Consider the following 17952-nt stretch of genomic DNA (forward strand, 5'->3'; position numbering starts at 1 on the left):
GGGGCGGCTCTCGCGGCTGCGGGGCGCCGGGCGCAGCGGCCGAGCGGGGTCCCCGGAAGCACAGCTGGGGTGCCTCCACCTACGGCTGGCCGTGCGCCTCTTCTCTCCCGCGCCAGGGAAGGAGCGGCTGCGGCCCCCGCCGGGCGGAGGCACGGGGGGCGTACGGGGGGCGTACGGGGGGCGGAGGGGCCCGTCGCGGAGGAGACGGCGCGGCATGTGAGGTGACGGCGCCCGACCCCCGAGGGTCCCAGCCCCGCGCCCCGCGCCCCGCGTCCCCGGGACAGCATGGAGCGCCCAGAGCCCGAGCTGATCCGGCAGAGCTGGCGGGCGGTGAGCCGCAGCCCGCTGGAGCACGGCACCGTCCTGTTCGCCAGGTGAGGGCGGCCCAAGCGCCCGGGGGTGCGGGTGGAGGCTGCCTCGGCGGGAAAGGGGTCACGCGGCAGGACCGGCCCCGAAGGAGGGAAAGCTGGCCGCTGCCGGGGCTCTGGGGCGGCTGCCAGATGTGCGCCAGAGGAGCGGGGCGCGGCGACGGATGGCACAGCCCCTCTGCCTCTCTCTCAACCGTGGGCGCCTGTTGCCAACCAGCTCCGCACACCCGGCTCCCAGCGGGGCTCACCGGGCCGGGCGGGGTCTCCTCCCGCGGATCTCCACACATCTGGGCGGGTGGACCTCCGTCCCCGCGCGGGGCCTCCACCCCGCCTTGTGCCTCCTGCGTGTGACTGCAGGGGTGCACCCCGCTGCAGGTATCAGGGTACTGGGGTGCCCCGAGGGCCGGGGTGCCCCGAGGGCCGGGGAGGGGAGGTGTGCGGGGCGAGCTCCTGCGCCCATGTGTGAGCTGTCTGGCTCCAGGTGTGTGGATTCCTGACAATCAACAAGACAAACCTTTCCGAGGAAAGAGCCAGAGAGCCGCCGGGGAAGGGGTGACAGATGCGGGAGCCTCACCGCAGGGGAGAAGGGTTGGGGGGTGCACAGGCGGGTGCACAGGCCCCGGGGGGAAGGGAAGGCCAGTCTCCAACCTCAGCTCGCCGTCTCGGTAACCCCTCCGCCATCAACAACCTAGCACTGCTTTCCTCACCGTGGTGTTCCCAATCCTTGGCACCCTCGGGCAGCCCAGAACTTCTGCCCAGGTTTCCGCAAAACCGCCCCCAATACAAAAGGGGAAAAAATTCAGTTACCCGGTGAGACTTCCCAAATGCCAAGGAGAGCCTCTGCTTCTGCCTCCAGACTCCCCCAGCTCACTTTTTTCTCGGGCACCCGCTGTGGCTCCACTACATCCAAGCTGTGTGACTTTAGACGAGTTCTAGCCTCGCCGGGCTTCTGTTTTCTCCTCTGTAAAACTGGGGTAACAGTTGTACCCACTGCTTAGGATGGTGAGGAATACAGTTAAAAGTTAAGCACACGGAAAGTACTCAGCACGGGGGTGGGGTGGGGGGGTGGGGGTGGGGGGGAGAGAGAGAGAGCCAGCGAGCGAGCGCTCTCCACACAATGTAACTCCAGGTTTCCTGTTTGGGGACATCTTCCTGTCCCAAATCACACCCTTCAGCTATTCATCGAGGGGCTCCTGCGTGCCAGAGGCCCTGGGACACATTTGCCCTTTCTAGGATGCTGCCCAGAGCCAGTAGGTGTGAGGAGGAGGGCACTACCAAAGCTGGCTAGGGAGCAGTGCCAGGTGGGAGAGTCTGCTGTGGTTTGCAGCTGAGACCCGGCTCGGCACCCCCGCTCTCTGATTGCAGGACAGCCAGGCTTGCTCGGGCTTGCAGGGGCTCACACCTCAGGGCTAACACCTGGGCCTCACCCCCACAGGCTGTTTGCCCTGGAGCCTGACCTGCTGCCCCTCTTCCAGTACAACTGCCGCCAGTTCTCCAGCCCAGAGGACTGTCTCTCCTCACCTGAGTTCCTGGACCACATCAGGAAGGTGAGAGGGAGGCAGAGCTTCTGTGACCTCTGGGATCCAGCAAAGCACCTCCCTGGTGGAGAATGGGGAAAATGACTTTCTGCCCCAGGCCTAGTTTTACTCCCCTCCTGTTCCCCCAAGCAGGGTATCAGCTCCTTTCCCTCTGGACTGGATTGGTCTGGGACATCAAAATCAGCCTCTTTCCCTACCCTGTGTTCAGAGAGCTGGTCCCAGCCTCTGTCATTGCCTTTGTCCCCTGGCTCCCATAGGTTGTGTTAGCACAGATCCTCGTCATTGGGAACCATCTGCCTATGAAAACCAGGCTGAGATTTTCTTAGAATCTCATGATTCTCAAAGGGCCTCAGTTTCTCCTTGTCCCGGCAGACAACACTCTCCAGTAGGCGTGTTTAGAGACGTGAATTCCTCAGAGGAGAGAGGCTTCCTTCATGGGTGTAACATTAGTAGTTTGGCCACCATGTATCATGTGCCCCCTATATGTAGTAGACACAGGCTGCCTTTGACCCCTGATCCTGGAAACTGAGGGTCCTGCTGGCCTCTCTTGCTTTGGGACCCTCATGCCTTGGGCTGTGATTGTGAGAAGATGTGGCTGCTTTAGCCTCTCTGTTTCACTGCTGCCTTGGCCTTGGCAGGTGATGCTCGTGATTGATGCTGCGGTGACCAATGTGGAAGACCTGTCCTCACTGGAGGAGTACCTTGCCAGCCTGGGCAGGAAGCACCGGGCAGTGGGTGTGAAGCTCAGCTCCTTCTCGGTGGGTAAAGGAGCTCTGACTCTCTCCAGAGCTCCTGGCCTGGGGCCACTTCTCTCTCCCAGACTTCCCCTAGCCACCTGTTCTGTCTCCCATTCCCATATCCTTAGATAACCAGGGCTGTGGGCCTGCATCTGTTACCTGCTGTGTGGCCCTGACATGGGCTTGACCTCTCTGAGCTTCCAAGTTCTCTTTTCTGATGTGGCTTCTTTTAAAACCATAAAAGTTAAGGAGCCTTTGGGATTAGCTGGTCTGCTCAATTTCCTAGTGCTATGTATCAAACAACCCTAGAACTATGACAATGCTTTCCGATTTCTCATGGCTGGGCTCAGCTGGGCAGCTCTTCTGCTCTGCATGGTGTAACTGGAGTTACTTGTGTGTTGTGTTTAGCTGGGAGTTCAACTGAGGCTAGAATGTCCAAGGCCTGTCAGCCTTTGAGCTCTGTCCCTGCGGTTTGTTGTCATTCACTAGTCTAGCTGAGCTTCTTTATAGAATGGAAGCTGAGTTCTGAGAGGGAGTTTTTAGAGGACAGGCCCCAGTGTGCAAGCGCCTATAAAGCCTCTGCTTGCGTCACTCTTGCTAATGTCCCACTGACCAAAGCCACTCACATGGATAAGCCCAGTGTCAATGTGAGAGGACCCTAGTCAAGGGCATGAATCCTTGAGGTGTGGCCCATTGGGGGCAACTGATATGACAGTCTACCAAACAGTCCAGTCACCTTGCCAGATGGTGAGCACCTTGAGGAAGGAGCTGTGTTGGTCTTGTCCTCCTCTCCATCCCCAGCACCAGCACAATGCCTGATCTACCAGGGCTACTGTGGATATTCAGTTAATATTTGTGAGATAAATAAACCTTATTTTATTATGAGTAATAATAGCAAATGAAAGCCATTATCTTTATTTATTTATTTATTTACTTATTTATTTTGGGGACAGAATCTTGCTCTGTCACCCAGGCTGGAGTGCAGTGATGTGATCATAGCTCACTGCAGCCTCAACTTCCCAGGCTCAAGTGATCCTCCCACCTCAGCCTCCCTCATAGCTGGGACTACAGGCATGCACTACCATGCCCAGCTAATTTTTGTAGTTTTTGGTAGAAATGGAGTTTTGCCATGTTTCCCAGGCTGGTCTCAAACTCCTGGGCTCAAGTGGTCTGCCCACCTCGGCCTCCTAAACTGCTGGGATTATAGGTGTGAGCCACTGTGCCTGGCCTGTTATCGTTGTAGGCTTCCTGTGCTAAGATGCTGTGCTAAGAGCTTTTTCTGGATTATCGCATTTAATCATCCCAACAGACCCAGGAGGTGGAGCTTCTACTTTCCCTATATCACTGATGAAGCAGCTGAGGCTCAGAGAGGTTACATAACTTGCTCAAGGTCACCCAGCTGATGAAGAGTGGAGTCAGAATCTGCACTCAGGTCTATCTGGCTCCAGAGCCCAGACTCTTAACCCCATCATTGCTGCCTTTCAGATGAGGAAACTCAAGTCTGGGGGCAATGACTTGGTTTGGTCTAAGCTGGGAGGTCCCAGGCAATGTCTTGACCCCACTCATGGGGTGTTTGCAAGACCAAGAGTGGGGTGAAAAATGTGAGGATATAAAGCCTCACATTTAGAGGGAAAGGTGGGCACAATGTGATACCCAAGGATTTGGGTAGGACCCTGCTCAGGAAGCATGGACTCCGTGCAGGAGGAAAAAAAGGCCCAAGAGCCCTAATCAACCCTAGGCCTCAGTTTTCTCACCTGTGGAATGGACCAGTGCCTTCCTGCCTTTGGAAGTGACAAGGTGCCTCTTGCCTCTGCAGACAGTGGGTGAATCTCTGCTCTACATGCTGGAGAAGTGTCTGGGCCCTGCCTTCACACCAGCCACACGGGCCGCCTGGAGCCAGCTCTACGGGGCTGTGGTGCAGGCCATGAGTCGAGGCTGGGACAGCGAGTAAGAGGCGACCCTGCCCAGTGGCCCCCATCTGTTTGTGTCTGTCTGTTGGTCTGTATCTGTTGTAGCCCAGGCTCTCCAAGCTTCCCTGCATCTTGGTCCTTGTCCCCTTGGCCACACTGGAGAGGTGCTGGGGCAGGGCTGGGTCTCAGTCTCCCAGAGTCCAACTGCAGGAGTGGCTTTTCCTCCAGGAAGGGGCTTCTGGGTGTCCCCTCATCCCCAATAGCCTCTTTCCTGCCTTTTTTTTTTTTATTTTTTACTTTTTTGGCACTCCCTCTGGCCCTGTGAGGAATGTTTTGGTGGCAGAGGTGGGATGGAGCTGGAAAGGTATGGGGGTGGGAGGGGATGGGGCTCTTCTGTCTGTCCTGCTTCTTCAGGTGAGTGCAGGCCAAGGCAGGGGTGAGATGGCTGAGCTTCCAGCGCTTTCTATCTTACTTGCCCAGTCCCTTCACTGCTTTCCTGCCCCAAGATGGCTTGCTTTTCACAAATAAAGAGAAAGGCAGCTTTAGCCTTCTTGGTGGAATCCCAGGCGTGGGAGCAGAATCAGAACTGCCAGGGAAGGGAAGGGGGACCTGGGTCTCAATAGGGCTCATCTGAGTCGCGCGGGCTGTGCAGATGCCCTGACAGGGTTGGTTTCCTTTGGCATCATTCCCTTTCCCTCATTCAGTACTTCTGCCAGGAACTCCCTATTCCGCTGCTGCAGGAACCCAGCTAGCTGGCCAGGTGGGGAGGGGCTGGGGACTGGCCAGGAAGGAGGGGTGTCTTCATCCCAGAGAGACCCAAGTTCCCCCAGCCCTTCATCACCAACCCGCTCCTGCAGGAGTGAGTCTTACCTCCCCAGCCCTCCTTTCTGGCTCAGCCTGCAGCGACTGTGAGGCCACAGCTTCTCAGATTCACTGCCCGCTGTGTGCCGGTACTCAGGCAGCTGGAGAGAAGGCAGCTGCGGAGGCCCTCGCCCTCACCCCAGCCGTCTGCACTTTTACCGTTTGCTCTGTGCTGTCTGTGATCCTATAAACTCATGAGAAATAAACTGGTACTGTGTGCCTCTCTGACCCTCGGGCCTGGTCTTTTCTTGGGTCTTGGCTTGTGCCAGATGAAGCTGCAGGGCAGCGGATCTCAAGGCGGGATGGGAGGATGGAGTCAAGGAGGCCAAGGCCTGGGAGGAAGCTCTGGGAAGCCAGTGGCAGACATCTGTGGGGTCTGTGGCCCAAACTGGCTGGCCGGTCACAAACCCAGCTCTTCTTCCTCCTGGGCACACAGCTGGATGTCATGCAGCCACCCTTGCAATTAGATGGGGTGTGTGACTGGGCTCTGGCCGCTGGACCATGCAGATGTGTGTGCCACTCCCAGGCCTGGTCCCCCAAAACTCCTGCATGCTCCTCCATGCTCTGTCATCCTTCTGCTGGTGTGATACAGACCTCACAGAGACCATGAGGGCTACGTGTTAAACATGGCAGAGCCACAGGTGAAAGGAGTCCCAACCCTGAATCGCTGCTTGGAGGAAGGTGCCCATTAATCAGAATCACCCATTTTATATTTTATATGAAATTTATATGACAAATTTCTCTTGTGCTTATGCCATTATACATTTTGGGGTTAGTTAAACCCATACCCAGACTGATCCATGGTCTGAAGCAGGTCATTGGTCATGGGCTTGGGACCCCACAGGCTGTGGGCTAGAAAGCCAGCCAGGGATGTAGGGAGGAGGAACTGCGTTGAGTGGGCATGATAGGAGCAGGTTTAGGGTTACCTCCACGTGTTCCAGCCTCAGCAGCGGATCCAGAGCCCACGCATGGCTGCAAGGCCTGTGCCTGAGCTGGCTGTCCTCGCCCTAGGCTTCCAGTTTCTCAGTTGACACTGAATGTAGCAGATGCCCATGGGGCCTTGCCAGCTCCCAGATGGGGCCTCGTTTTCTTTAAGCTCAGATGCCAGGCCTGCCAGGCTATGTGATGGCAGGCACTGGGTCTGCAGCGTGTTAGGAACGCCTTGCCCTCTGTGGTGCCCAAAGCATTTTCTGGAGCCCTACAGGCTCCAATGAGGCAGGGCCTCATCTGCTGCGTGACCTATTAATGGGTCAGGCTCAGGTGTCCATGTCTGGCCCACAGCTCTTGAGGTGGCCTGGCTTTGGAAAGATCTAATGCCCTCCTCTGACTTGTGTCTGAGTCATCCTAAGCATGGGTGCTTTCACCTTTTTTGAAAGCCACTCTTCTACTTAGGCGTGAGTGCGTGTGTGCATGGGCATGCACTGGTATGTGTGCATGTGTGTGTGTGTATGTGTGTGTATGCACACACGTGTCTGTATCAGGGGAGAATATCCCTTACCTCCTCCTCTGCTCAAGGGCTCAGCCCTCTCTCTCTCCTGCATCCCTCCTCTGTCAGCTCACATCTCCCCTCCTATACAAAGAACAGCCCCTCACTTCCTTTCCTCTCCAGCTACCCTTTTGGTTCTTTACTTCCTTCAGTAGCAAAACCCTTCTAAAGAGTAGTCTTTCCTTGCTATTTTCATCTCCTCACTTCTTATGGGAGGATGGGAACCTGCTTCAACCAGGCTTTGTCCCTACTTTCAATCTACTACAGTCAAGGTCACCAACCACCCCCATCTTGCCAAATGTAGGGTCACATCTTAGTCCTTATCTTCCTCTCCTGCTCAGCGGCACTTGAAAAAGTTGGTCATGCCTTTAGTTTTACACTTTTTATTATGGAAAAATGTTAACATACACAAGAATCAAGAGATGAGGGCATCTCTGTGTACCCCAACTGCACCCCCCCACCACCATTTTTTGTGTTTTTTTGTTTTTGCTGGAGAGTTTTTAAGCAAATTCAAGACTTCATGTTCTTTTACCTGTAAATTATTCCATATGAATTTCTAGCTGGCACTTTATTTCACATATGAACCCACGCCACCAATATATCTAACAAGACGAACAGTATCTCCTCCTCACCACCTAATTCCAATTCCCTGATGGCCCACATTCATCCACATGTAGATTTCCCAGACGTCTCTCTGCAGTTGGTTTGTTCAACTCAGGATGCACACTTTGCATTTGATTGTGTCTCTTCACTCATTCACTTTGGCCCAGCCCCTCTTGCCATTTCCCCTCACCATTGCTGTGTGGGAGAAGCGGGTCATTTGTCTAATGGTCTATCCAGCATTCTCCACTTGGCTGAAGCTGCTTCGTGGCATCTTTTGACTTTACTCCTCTTTACGCCACATTTACTCTCAAGCGTGGTTAGAGCTGGGGACGCCGTCCTTCCTTTTTGAGTCCCTCCTGGTTTTCCTTGCCGGTTCTCCTCCTGTATCTTTGTGCTGGCTCAGCCCTCAGACCTCCTCACCTGCACCTGCTCCCATCAAAGTCTCAGCCAGTCCCATGCTTTAATCACCACCCAGGTGCTGATGACTGAAATGAACACCTCCAGCCTGACTCCTGTATCCAGCCACCTCCTTGACATCCCCACATGGCACCTCAACCGGAACACACTCAAGATGGAACTCTTGGGGTTTCCCTTGGCCTTTTTCTTCCCAGCTTTCTCCACCTCAGAAATCAGTGTTTGTTGAGTTCTTCACACTAAAGAACTGGGAGTCATCCTTGCATTCCTGCTTTCCCTCAGACCCCACATCTAATCATCCATGAATCCTTGACCTGTGTTCCAAATTTAACTGCTTCTTTATTCACTCCCTATCCTGGTGCAAGCTACCATATTCTCTCTCCTGCATGCCTCCGACACAGTCCCAACTAGGCTTTTTTTTTTTTTTTTTTTGAGACAGGATCTCACTCTGTTGCCCAGGCTGAAGTGTGGTGGCATGATCATTGCTCACTGCAGCCTTGAACTCCTGGGTTCAAGGAATCCTCCTGCCTCAGTCTCCCGAGTAGCTGGGACTCCAGGTGCATGCCACTATGCCCCAGCTAATTTTTAAAATTTTTGTGGGGATAGGGTCTTGCTTTGTTGCCCAGGCTGGTCTCAAGCTCCTGGCCCCAAGTAATCCTCTCACCTCAGCCTCCCAAAGTGCTGGGATTACAGGTGTGCACCACCACACCTGTCCCCAGCTGGGCTTTCTGCTTCTACTTGTCCCACCCTCGTGACAGTGACCATTTCAGCACAAGGGTTACATGAGTGGTTGCCAGGGACTGATGGGGAGGAGAGAATGAGGAATTATTGTTTATGAGTATACAGTCTCAGTTTTGCAAGATAAAGAGTTGTGGAGGATGGCTGGTGGTGATGGTTGCACATTATGAATGTATTTCATGCCACTGAACAGGACAGTTACAAATGGTTAAGATGGTGGATGGGTGCGGTGGCTCACGCCTGTAATCCTAGCACTTTGGGAGGCCAAGGTGGGTGGATTGCTTGAAGCCAGGAGTTCGAGACCAGCCTGGCCAATATGGTGAAACCCCGTCTCTACTAAAAATACAAAAATGGTGGTGGCGTGTGCCTGTAATCCCAGCTACTCGGGAGGCTGAGGCAGGAGAATTGCTTGAACCTGGGAAGCGGAGGTTGCAGTGCAATGAGATCATGCCATTGCACTCCAGCCTGGGCAACAGAGCAAGACTCTGTCTCAACAACAACAACAACAAAAAAAAAAACAAACAAAAAACCCATCAATGGTTAAGAGGGTGAATACGATTATGTGTACTTTACCACCACCACCACCACAACAAAAAAACCTGGAAAACAAATACCTAAGGGGGTCATCCTCCTCCCCAGAATCCTCCCGGAGTTTCTCGGGTGATGAGTGACACTTGGGAGTCCCAGCGTAGCCTGCACAGCCCGTTGCCCACTCAAACCTCGCCCCACCCTCTCCTCCCCTCGCTCACTCTGCCCGGTTCTTTGGGCCCTGCATGTGTGCCCACAGACCCTTTGCTGGCTCTCATGTCTCACTCCCACAGAGCTTGTGCTGGCCCCCCTAGTGCAAAGCATCCCCTCCCCGCCTCCAGGCACCCCCCGCCCTTATCCAGCTTTGTCTCTCCCTGACACCCCATTATGTCGGCCTATTTGTTGACTGCAGTTGTCATGTTCTATTGCACAGAAATGGGCAGGCGGTCATGGAAACCACTTGGGCTCTGTGTTTGGAGGGGAGGGAAGAGGGACTGTCTTCGAACCCTCGCTGAAGGTGACAAGGTAGCCAGAAGCCCCCTGACACCTGGTGTGTGGCCCTCGGGCCCACACGGTAGTCATACTTATTGCAAAAGAAGATAATGATGGCAGAAGCGTACCTGAGCTAGGGAGTTGTCATTTCTAAGCTGGCAATGGTGAGATGCTGCGGCCACCCCGGGCATGCGGTGCCTGAGGCTGGGACTATTTTCCTTATCCACTCACCCCTCCCTGCACACTGGAATCACCTGGGGGACTTTTGTAAAATACAGGGTACTGGGCCCCACCCGAGAAATTGTGGTTTGTTTAGGGATGGGGCCTGGACATTGAGAGTGACTCCCATTTGTGGCTGAGATGGAGAACCTTGGAAATTGAGGCTGAGAGCTGCCGGGCTGCCACTTGTCCAGGCCAAGGGCCTGGCAGATGTTCTGAAAGCAGCCTCTGTTGAGAAAGCCTAGGAACCTGTCTCCCCATAGACCAGGCTCTCCTCGCCTCCCCAAGGCCTTCCACAGAGCAGACCTAGAAACCTGGAATCGGCCAGCAAGGAGGTTCCTCAGGACAGAAGTGAGCTGCCCCAGGCTTCCCTGGCAGGGCCCCATGCGGCCCCAGGCTTGGTTTCTGGGCAGAGGCACGGGGCACTCTCAGGCCCCGCTGCTTCCTCCCTGCACAGCGCTCGGTCACGTGCTCCAGTCCTATCTTGGGCACAGCCCAGTGGCGCCACCTCCTGGGGCTCCCTCTTGCCTTGCCCCAGTCCCGTCCCCAGCCCAAGTAAATCCACCTGCAGGCCTCCAGTCCCTCCTTGCCTGCTGAGTGGAGAGAGGATCGACCAATGCTAACCTCCCTGGAGGACGTTCCATCCCTGGGGCAACCGCCCTCCCTCTTCAGCTTCTTTTTCTGTCTCTTTCTCAGTCTCTGCCTGAGAAAGGCCCCTGACAGGTCTGCTGAACCACAGAGTGTCCCAGGCCTGCCATCTGGGGACCCTGGAGCTGCCGGCCCCTGGGAGGGGACCATGAGAGGCCGCAGCAGGGCGCAGCCCCTCCCGTCCAGTCAGGGAGTCTTCATGGCTTCTCTCCTGAGAAGCAGCCCTTGTGGATTTCAAGGGCTGACTTGACTTGGAAAATAATTGTTTTGAGGGGGAGAGGGGACAAGTGGACAGGTCTTGATCCCATGCCCAGGCCCACATCATGGTGGACTTTGAGTCAATGGCCACTGATGGACTGTGGAAGCTTGCGGAGAGGACCCAGCAAGGGAGATGCGAGAAACAGTCCTTAGGCAGCCACCCCGAGACTGTCATCCTCTGTCCCCATAGGAAGCACTATGGGAGGAAGTCTCCCCCTACCCAACACCCACACAAGATTCCCATCCTCTGCCCCCAAATCTGCTCTGCTCAGTCATGAAGCAGAACAGTCCGCCTCATGTCCTCCCAGCCCTACTGTCTGGATGAGGTGGCCAGCCTGGGTGATGCAGCTGCTGGAGGGAGGGACAGAACGGTCTCCTGACCCTGAGATGTGTCTCCCAGGGCAGGGAACTGTTGTCTCCTTGCCACAGCTGTAACAGCCTTTGCTAACGGGTGTTTCTTATCCCACCTGGCTGCGCCGCACACTTCCCTCGTGCCAACCTCTCCCCCACCCAACCTCTCCTCTGCCTCCCCCATCCCCGAAGTCCCCCACCCTCATCCTCTTGCAGACCTGAGCCCTGTCTGCCGCTCTTCCTGGGGTCTGAGCTGAAATCTGTGTGTTTTGAAGTCTGGCCGCTAGCCTAGCCCATGGGCCCACTCATGGGGCTCAGCACTCACCAGGGACTTCTACTGCCTCTCGGGGCTACTCTGCTGGCTTCCTGGGTAGCTCAAGGACCAGAAAGTTCTCCCCACTGCACAGCGGAGCAAGGCCAGGCTGGCCCAGATGCAGAGGCAGAGGCAGGGGCCGGGAGAGGCTGGGAGGACTTGTTTATTCAAGGCACGGTCATAGCATTAACAAGAAGGTTCAGCATTCTGGCACATTCCTTTAGTGGTGGTGGCCAAGGTTAGCCCACACCCCCCCACCCCACTGGGGGCCCCAGATGACGCAACGCTGCTGATAGGCACTTTGCTTCCGGGGCAGTGGAGGGTCAGGCAGGTGGGCATGGGGCCACTGGAGGCCTGAGGAGGGCCCCTCCTGGAGGCTCTAGGCAATACCGGTTCCCGGGCGGCAGCTCCTTCCAGAAAGGATTAAGTTGGGGGGTGATTTGGAGGACAGAGTGGGGTGGGGCGGCTGGGAAGTGGCTGGCGGAGGAGTGGGATGGCAGTAGGTGGAGGGAGGGGGGCAATGGACGAGGCAGGTGTGGGCTGAGGCAGGAGGTGCCTGAGAGGGCCTGGATGTGGTGGTGGGGAGGCTAAAGGATGCCCCGCTCCACCGCCCTGCAGTGACCATGGGAGGTCCAGATGGAGCCAACTGCCATGAGGCTTTGCTGGTTCCCCTAAGAGTGGACTATGGAACCTTCTCCTTCTCCACATGCTCACCACCTTCTCTCAGAGCCAGGCTACACTGGACCCAGGTTCAGAGGGAGAAGCCCCCAGCCATCCCGCCACATTGTCTGCCAGCACCTTTCCCATATGTGGCTTCCACAGTCTGGCAGGGGCTTCAGGGGCTGGGGGCAGGCTCCAGCAAGCTGTGTCCAGTGAAGGAGAGACCCCAGGCCAGCTTCTGGCATGTCCCACGCCCCATATACCAAATACACATGATGAGGTCGGGCAGGGTCTGAGCTGGCCACCTCCCGACCATGTGCCAAGCTCCTGCTGGGCCTGACTGCTGTGCTGTAACAGTGTCCTTTCCCCTTGTTGGTTGGTGAAATGCCAGTGGGGAGGGGCCTGTGGGACCTGGGTGTGTAGGGGCTGGGCTAGGATCATTTCCCCCTTATTCCTAGCTGGACAAGGAATGGGAAAGACAGCCTCTCTCCAGCCAACCCAAGCTCTCTGGAAAGACAGCCCCATGCCAAAATGTGGGCCACACTCTGGGGGTGCAGCAGTTTCTGCCCATCGAGCACAATTTCTCACCTGCGGTGAAGCTTGGAGCGTCTGGGGCTGGGATGGGGAAAAGGTGGGGCAGGGACAAGGCCTAGGTGATCTGAGTTCAGGGCAGCCCTGTGACTGGGGCCTGGTGCAGGTGCTCAGGTGAGATGAGCCCACCTTCAGTAGGTTGGTGCAGGGACCCAGACCTTTGGAGGAGGGGGCTGAAGAGGGCCCTGGAGAGCACACAGACCCCATTCAGCTTGGCTTGTTCTGGTTCACTGAGGCCCCCACTGGTCCTTCTCATGTCCTCCCTGGCTGGGCTACATGGTGGTCCCAATGAGAGCCCATCCCAGAGGCAGAGGCCGGTTCCCCCCAGCTATGGCAAAGGTGCTGAATGTCGCCATCACTGTTTGGAATTCAGCTCCCCCAGGTCTCAGGTGGTGGCAGCCCTGGGAGGGCAGCCTTGCTTCTCCAGAAAGGGCTTCTCCCTGGAGCACGTGACCCTCCCCTCCACCCCACCCCTGGCAGGCCTGGGGCGACATCATGATTGAAGCATCTGCAGTGTCTGGACCAGGCCCACACTGGAGGTCGCTTGGGTGGTCTTCAAGGCAGGGTGCAGGGGCAGTCCCGAGAAGGGAGGAAGGGTCCTACTTGGGACTCAGGTGAAGGTCAGTCCTTCAGTTTGAAGCATGGGGTTCTTACCCTAATGTACTGCCCATCTTGACCAAGCTGGGGGCCCAGGCACTCAGTTGGGTAGGAGGCAGGAGACTCTTTTAAGTGGCCACATCTTTGGCTTTGGGGGGTCTTCTCTTTAGACCCTGGGGCTTGGGGAGGTATAGCTGGTTTCCCACCACCCAGAGTTTTAGGGAGAAAGCCCCCTTCCATGAATTCGGCCTCTGTCTCTCCCCACTTTGTGTTACCCAGCAAGGACTAACCAAGGTTTCCTTCTGAAAAATGCACACAAGTCTCATTTGATGAGCCCTGAGTGGTCGCGCTCTAGCTACCCTTGTAAGAATAGAAAGGAGAAGGGCCTCTGCCCTGCTGCTCCTGGGGACATCTGATGAGGGCAGAGGAGCAGGAAGGGGCTGAGTTACCTCTTCTCAGGTCTGCGCTTTCAGTTGGTTCTTCCTCGGGTGGGTGCAGAAACTTTCTGTTTACAGATCCCCATGCAGGGAACCCCGTGATGAGGTGGTCCTCTGTGTCCTGTCAATGTGCCCCGTGCACGTACCTTTGCCTCCTCAGACTGCAGGGGAGGAATGGGCCGGGGCTGGGAGAAGGAGCAGCAGCAGAAGCTCCTTGGAAGGGCAGCTGATGCAGAGTGGTGATGACCCCAGAGAGCCTTCGGCGGCCTCTTTCTGCCTCCTCCCTTAGGAACACCTTCTCCATCTTGGTCCCAGGAAGGGACCCCAGCGTTCAGTCTCTGTGCTGGCGCTCCAGCCACCTCTTTCAAGACATGGGCTTCCCTGTATCCTCCATCCCTTCCCAGGTTCCCTCAGCACTGCCGATTACCCCCAGTTCCAGCTGGGCAGCAGGTCAGGACGCCCGTATGGCCCATGGCTGGGGTGGCAGATGTCTCCACTGGGGGCTTCTCAAAGTCTGCAGGAGGTAGTGAGGAGGTCCAGGCCACCCTCCTGCCTCCCCTTGCCAGGCCCTCCCCTGGCTCCTCAACAAGTCGCCAGTGGAGGCCTCAGGTCCCAGTCAGTGGTACTGGTTCTGGCCCTCCAGTTCCAGCCCTTCCTGGAACTGGGCCGAGTCTAGCTCCCTTGCAAAGCCCCTCAGACCACTCTCTTCTTCTCCCTCTTCCGGCTGGTTGTTCATGGTGCCATAGGTGTGCCTGGCTGGGGAGGAGGCGGGGGTCAGGTTCAACTCCGGTTCTTGCAGCACGGTGGCCACATATAGCTGCTTGGGATAGAGACAGGGGACAGGAGCAAGGTCACGTCCGGAGCAAGGCCCTGGGCACACCCTCTCCCCTCATGCCCCACCCCATCGCCTCTGTCTCCTCCAAACCTTGGAGCCTGCCTTCTTCCCCAGCAGCCTGGGTCCTGTCTGCCCCACCTACCTAATTTTTCTTGATCATTTAATGAGCATCCAGGTGCTCCCAGGGCTGGTTTAGTGGCAGGACTCCCCACTCCTAGTCCACTGCTCCTTTAGAACATGTTCCATTCACTCTCGGTTCCAAGTCAAGCCGCATCCAGGGAAGGTGACATGAGGCTCCCCTCAGCTGGGGTCGGAGAGACCCCCTTTCCTGAGCTAGTGTACTTTCTAATACAGCTTCAGCGGCACATTCAGAACACCCCTGGGGTCTGTCACTGGTTGGCCTGTCCTCAAGATGTGGAACTGCAGCCGGGCTCGGTGGCTCACGCCTGTAATCCCAGCACTTTGGGAGGCCGAGGTGGGTGGATCATGAGGTCAGGAGATCAAGACCATCCTGGCTAACACAGTGAAACCCCGTCTCTACTAAAAATACAAAAAATTAACCAGGCGTGATGGCGGCACCTGTAGTCCCAGCTACTCGGGAGGCTGAGGCAGGAGAATGGCGTGAACCTGGGAGGCAGAGGTTGCAGTGAGCCAAGACTGCGCCACTGTACTCCAACCTGGGCGACAGAGCAAGACTCTGTCTCAAAAAAAAAAAAAAAGAAAAAAGAAAAAAGAAAAAAAGAAGAAAAAGATGTGGAACTGCTAGCAGAGACTTTGGTCATATGACCTGTCACACCCAGGAATGATCCCCATGCCTGGGACGGCAGCAGACTAGAAAAACACAGGACATACTAGGAAAAAGAGCAATTGTCATCCTCTGAAGTGGCTCTTAAACCATCTCTTTACTTTGAAAACAGGTAATTAGGGAATGGAATGAAACCTTCCCCGTAGGAGTTTATTTCAGTGAAACCAAACAGCCCTGGTCGAAGGAATGGTTTTCCTACAGAAGAATCTAGACATTTGCATGGCACCCAGGTAAACCATCTAGATGACCTTTTGGTCATGAAGGGGAAAATGTCAACTGAACCATGGAAAAATCCTTCTGTCATTTCCCTAATTAGAGGGTCATGATGGCATCATTAATGAATGGGAATTAACAGGATGTTACATCTTGAGTATACATTGCAACACTACCTGCAATGTGTTCTAGCCCCATGTTGAACTTGAATCTATCAAGCCATCAGATCTAAATTCCAGTGTTCAGGGAATACAGGAGATCAGGGAACCTGTCCTAAGACATCATGAACAGCCAGAAAAATCCAGGTGGAATATTCTGCAGGACTGCTGGCTTGGTCTCTCCAGTCATTTAAAAGCACTATGCTAAAATAAAAGGGACATGAAAACCTGATCATGCTAGATTTGATATTGGGTTGGACAAGTTCTAAAAGATACTTCTGGCACAATTAGGGAAATTTGAATATGGGCTGGGTGCTCAAAGAGATAAAAAATTGATATATATGGAAAGGGATTGTTAACTAAAAATGCAGGTTATAAGCCAGGCGCGGTGGCTCACGCCTGTAATCCCAGCATTCTGGGAGGCCGAGGCAGGTGGATCAGCTGAGGTCAGGAGTTCGAGACCAGCCTGGCCAACATGGTAAAACCCCGTCTCTACTAAAAATACAAAATTAGCTAGGTGTGGTGGTGTATGCCTGTAATCCCAGCGACTTGGGAGGCTGAGACAGGAGAATCGCATTAACCTGGGAGACGGAGGTTGCAGTGAGCCAAGATGGTGCCACTTCACTCCAGCCTGAGCAACACAGCAAGACTGTCCCCCCTCAACAAAAAAAGGTTATAAAACAGTATGTGCAGTACTATTTCATTTTAGCAAAACTATGTAAATCATACATAATTATCTGGAAGAGATACATAGTATATAAATATCTGGAAGAATATACACTACCAGTGGTCATCTCTGGGTGGTGGGAATATGGACTTTTTATTTTCTTATTTCTGCTTATCCTTTCCCCCTATAACGATGTGCAATGTTCACATAGCCCTGTTGTAATAAGGCAGGATTTAAAAAATAAATCCTAGTCGTGTTTTTTAAAAGCATAAGCTTTAGAGTCAGATGGACCTGGTTCGAACTTCGTCCTGACACTTCCTCGCTTGGTGCCCTGGAGTCTATATTGATGGAACTTCTGAGCCTCCATTTTGGGATGAAAACCCCTACTGTGTGGGTTTATGAAAAGATTAAGAGCGAAAACAGCAAAGCACCAGGCTCATGAGAAGATTTCAAAAACTTATTGCCAACAATATTCCAAGAGGGGTCCTTTCGGAAGGGTCCCAAGAAAAGAGAGACTTTCTTGCTTTGAAATCCTTGTCGTCTCTTCATGACCGAAGCACCCTCTCCTGTCCCCGCTCAGAGATAATCTGTGCCTGTATACGGCGTTTTTCAAAGCGAGGCAAATCTGGCACCCCAGTGACTTCTGTCCATTTGCTGGTGTTTTGTCTGTGCTTGTGTCACTGTGCACTCACACCCAGCTCTGCCCACAACTAAAGAAAGCCTTGTCTCCCATAGGGCCCTGCCGCCCACGCCGTGTTCCCACTGTGCCGAAAACTGTCTTGAGTCCCCCAAGCTCTGGTCTGTCTTCCAGGCCTTTGCACAGGCTGCTCCTCTTCCTTGAAAACTCTTGCCCCACACCCTATTTCACCTGGCACCCCGTATGCCCATTCCTGGGGTCAGATTCGATGCTGCCTCCTCTGGGATGCTTTCGCCAAGTGCCAGCCTGGCACCCTTCTTCAGAGCTCCTCCCAGGAGCCCTGGCCTTGGGGCACGGGCTGACCCCAGTACCCACCTCAGTGCGTTCATTGGTGGCTCTGCAGCTGAATTTGTGGCAGAGATGTGGGTGGGTGCTCATGCCCATTCCCCTCCAGGCTGAGCCACCGTGTGAGAGCCAGCACCCAGCCTGCGGGCCCTGCACTCTGAGCCAGCCCCTCTGCATGCAGACAGGCTCGCTCATTCGGCGTCCCTGCCTTACCAGCAGTGCAGACTTCTAATAGTTCCCTGAAGCTCTGTCTGTGTCGCTTTGCCTGCCCCTGTGCCTCAGGGGCAGCCTTTGGTCCTGAGGCCAATCCTCAGCAGGCCCCCCTGTGTCTACATGACTGAGGTCGCTGTGGTCTTGGCCTCCCTGACCAAGTACTTCCTCTCTGGTTGCCTTCTAGACAATGACGAGTACATGGTGGCTCTTCTCTTTTTCTCACTCTTCATCCAGGGCCACGGCAGCATTTGGACCTGGACCAAGTCCTGCTCCATTAGAGGAGGGAGCCCAGGGGTCCCCTATCTCCTCCCCCGTACCCAGAGTGGGCAG

The 17952-nt window shown here is 55.1% G+C and overlaps 2 protein-coding genes across 12 annotated transcripts in view; one reads left to right on the top strand and one right to left on the bottom strand.

The window, feature by feature from the left end:
• LOC105495848 (neuroglobin) lies at window positions 1-5642 on the top strand. Its single transcript, XM_011765707.2, has 4 exons — window positions 1-374; window positions 1804-1915; window positions 2545-2664; window positions 4460-5642. Exons 1-4 carry the CDS (start codon window positions 286-288, stop codon window positions 4592-4594), a joined length of 456 nt encoding a protein of 151 aa, XP_011764009.1. The 5' UTR covers window positions 1-285; the 3' UTR covers window positions 4595-5642.
• A 5967-nt stretch (window positions 5643-11609) lies between these two features.
• Window positions 11610-17952, bottom strand: part of LOC105495851 (transmembrane protein 63C) — an 85150-nt gene continuing 78807 nt past the window's right edge. For 9 of the 11 annotated variants that reach the window (XM_011765708.3, XM_011765712.3, XM_071099808.1 and 6 more), the window contains one exon: window positions 11610-14569. In XM_011765708.3, coding sequence (XP_011764010.1) covers window positions 14366-14569 — 204 coding nt within the window. In that variant the 3' untranslated portion in view covers window positions 11610-14365. Of the gene's footprint in view, window positions 14570-17622; window positions 17877-17952 lie in introns of those variants that run through there. The other 2 variants (XM_024797296.2, XM_011765717.2) reach the window with 2 other exon arrangements.

The sequence above is a fragment of the Macaca nemestrina genome, chromosome 7 (assembly GCF_043159975.1).
Source record: "Macaca nemestrina isolate mMacNem1 chromosome 7, mMacNem.hap1, whole genome shotgun sequence".
Taxonomy (NCBI): Eukaryota; Metazoa; Chordata; class Mammalia; order Primates; family Cercopithecidae; genus Macaca; species Macaca nemestrina.

Excerpts from the sequence above, each read along its gene's own strand:
- LOC105495848 (XM_011765707.2), top strand. The coding sequence starts at position 286 with ATGGAGCGCCCAGAGCCCGAGCTGATCCGGCAGAGCTGGCGGGCGGTG. Across the intron at positions 375-1,803 it reads GGCACCGTCCTGTTCGCCAG|GCTGTTTGCCCTGGAGCCTG; the intron begins GTGAGGGCGGCC and ends TCACCCCCACAG. Across the intron at positions 1,916-2,544 it reads TCCTGGACCACATCAGGAAG|GTGATGCTCGTGATTGATGC; the intron begins GTGAGAGGGAGG and ends TGGCCTTGGCAG.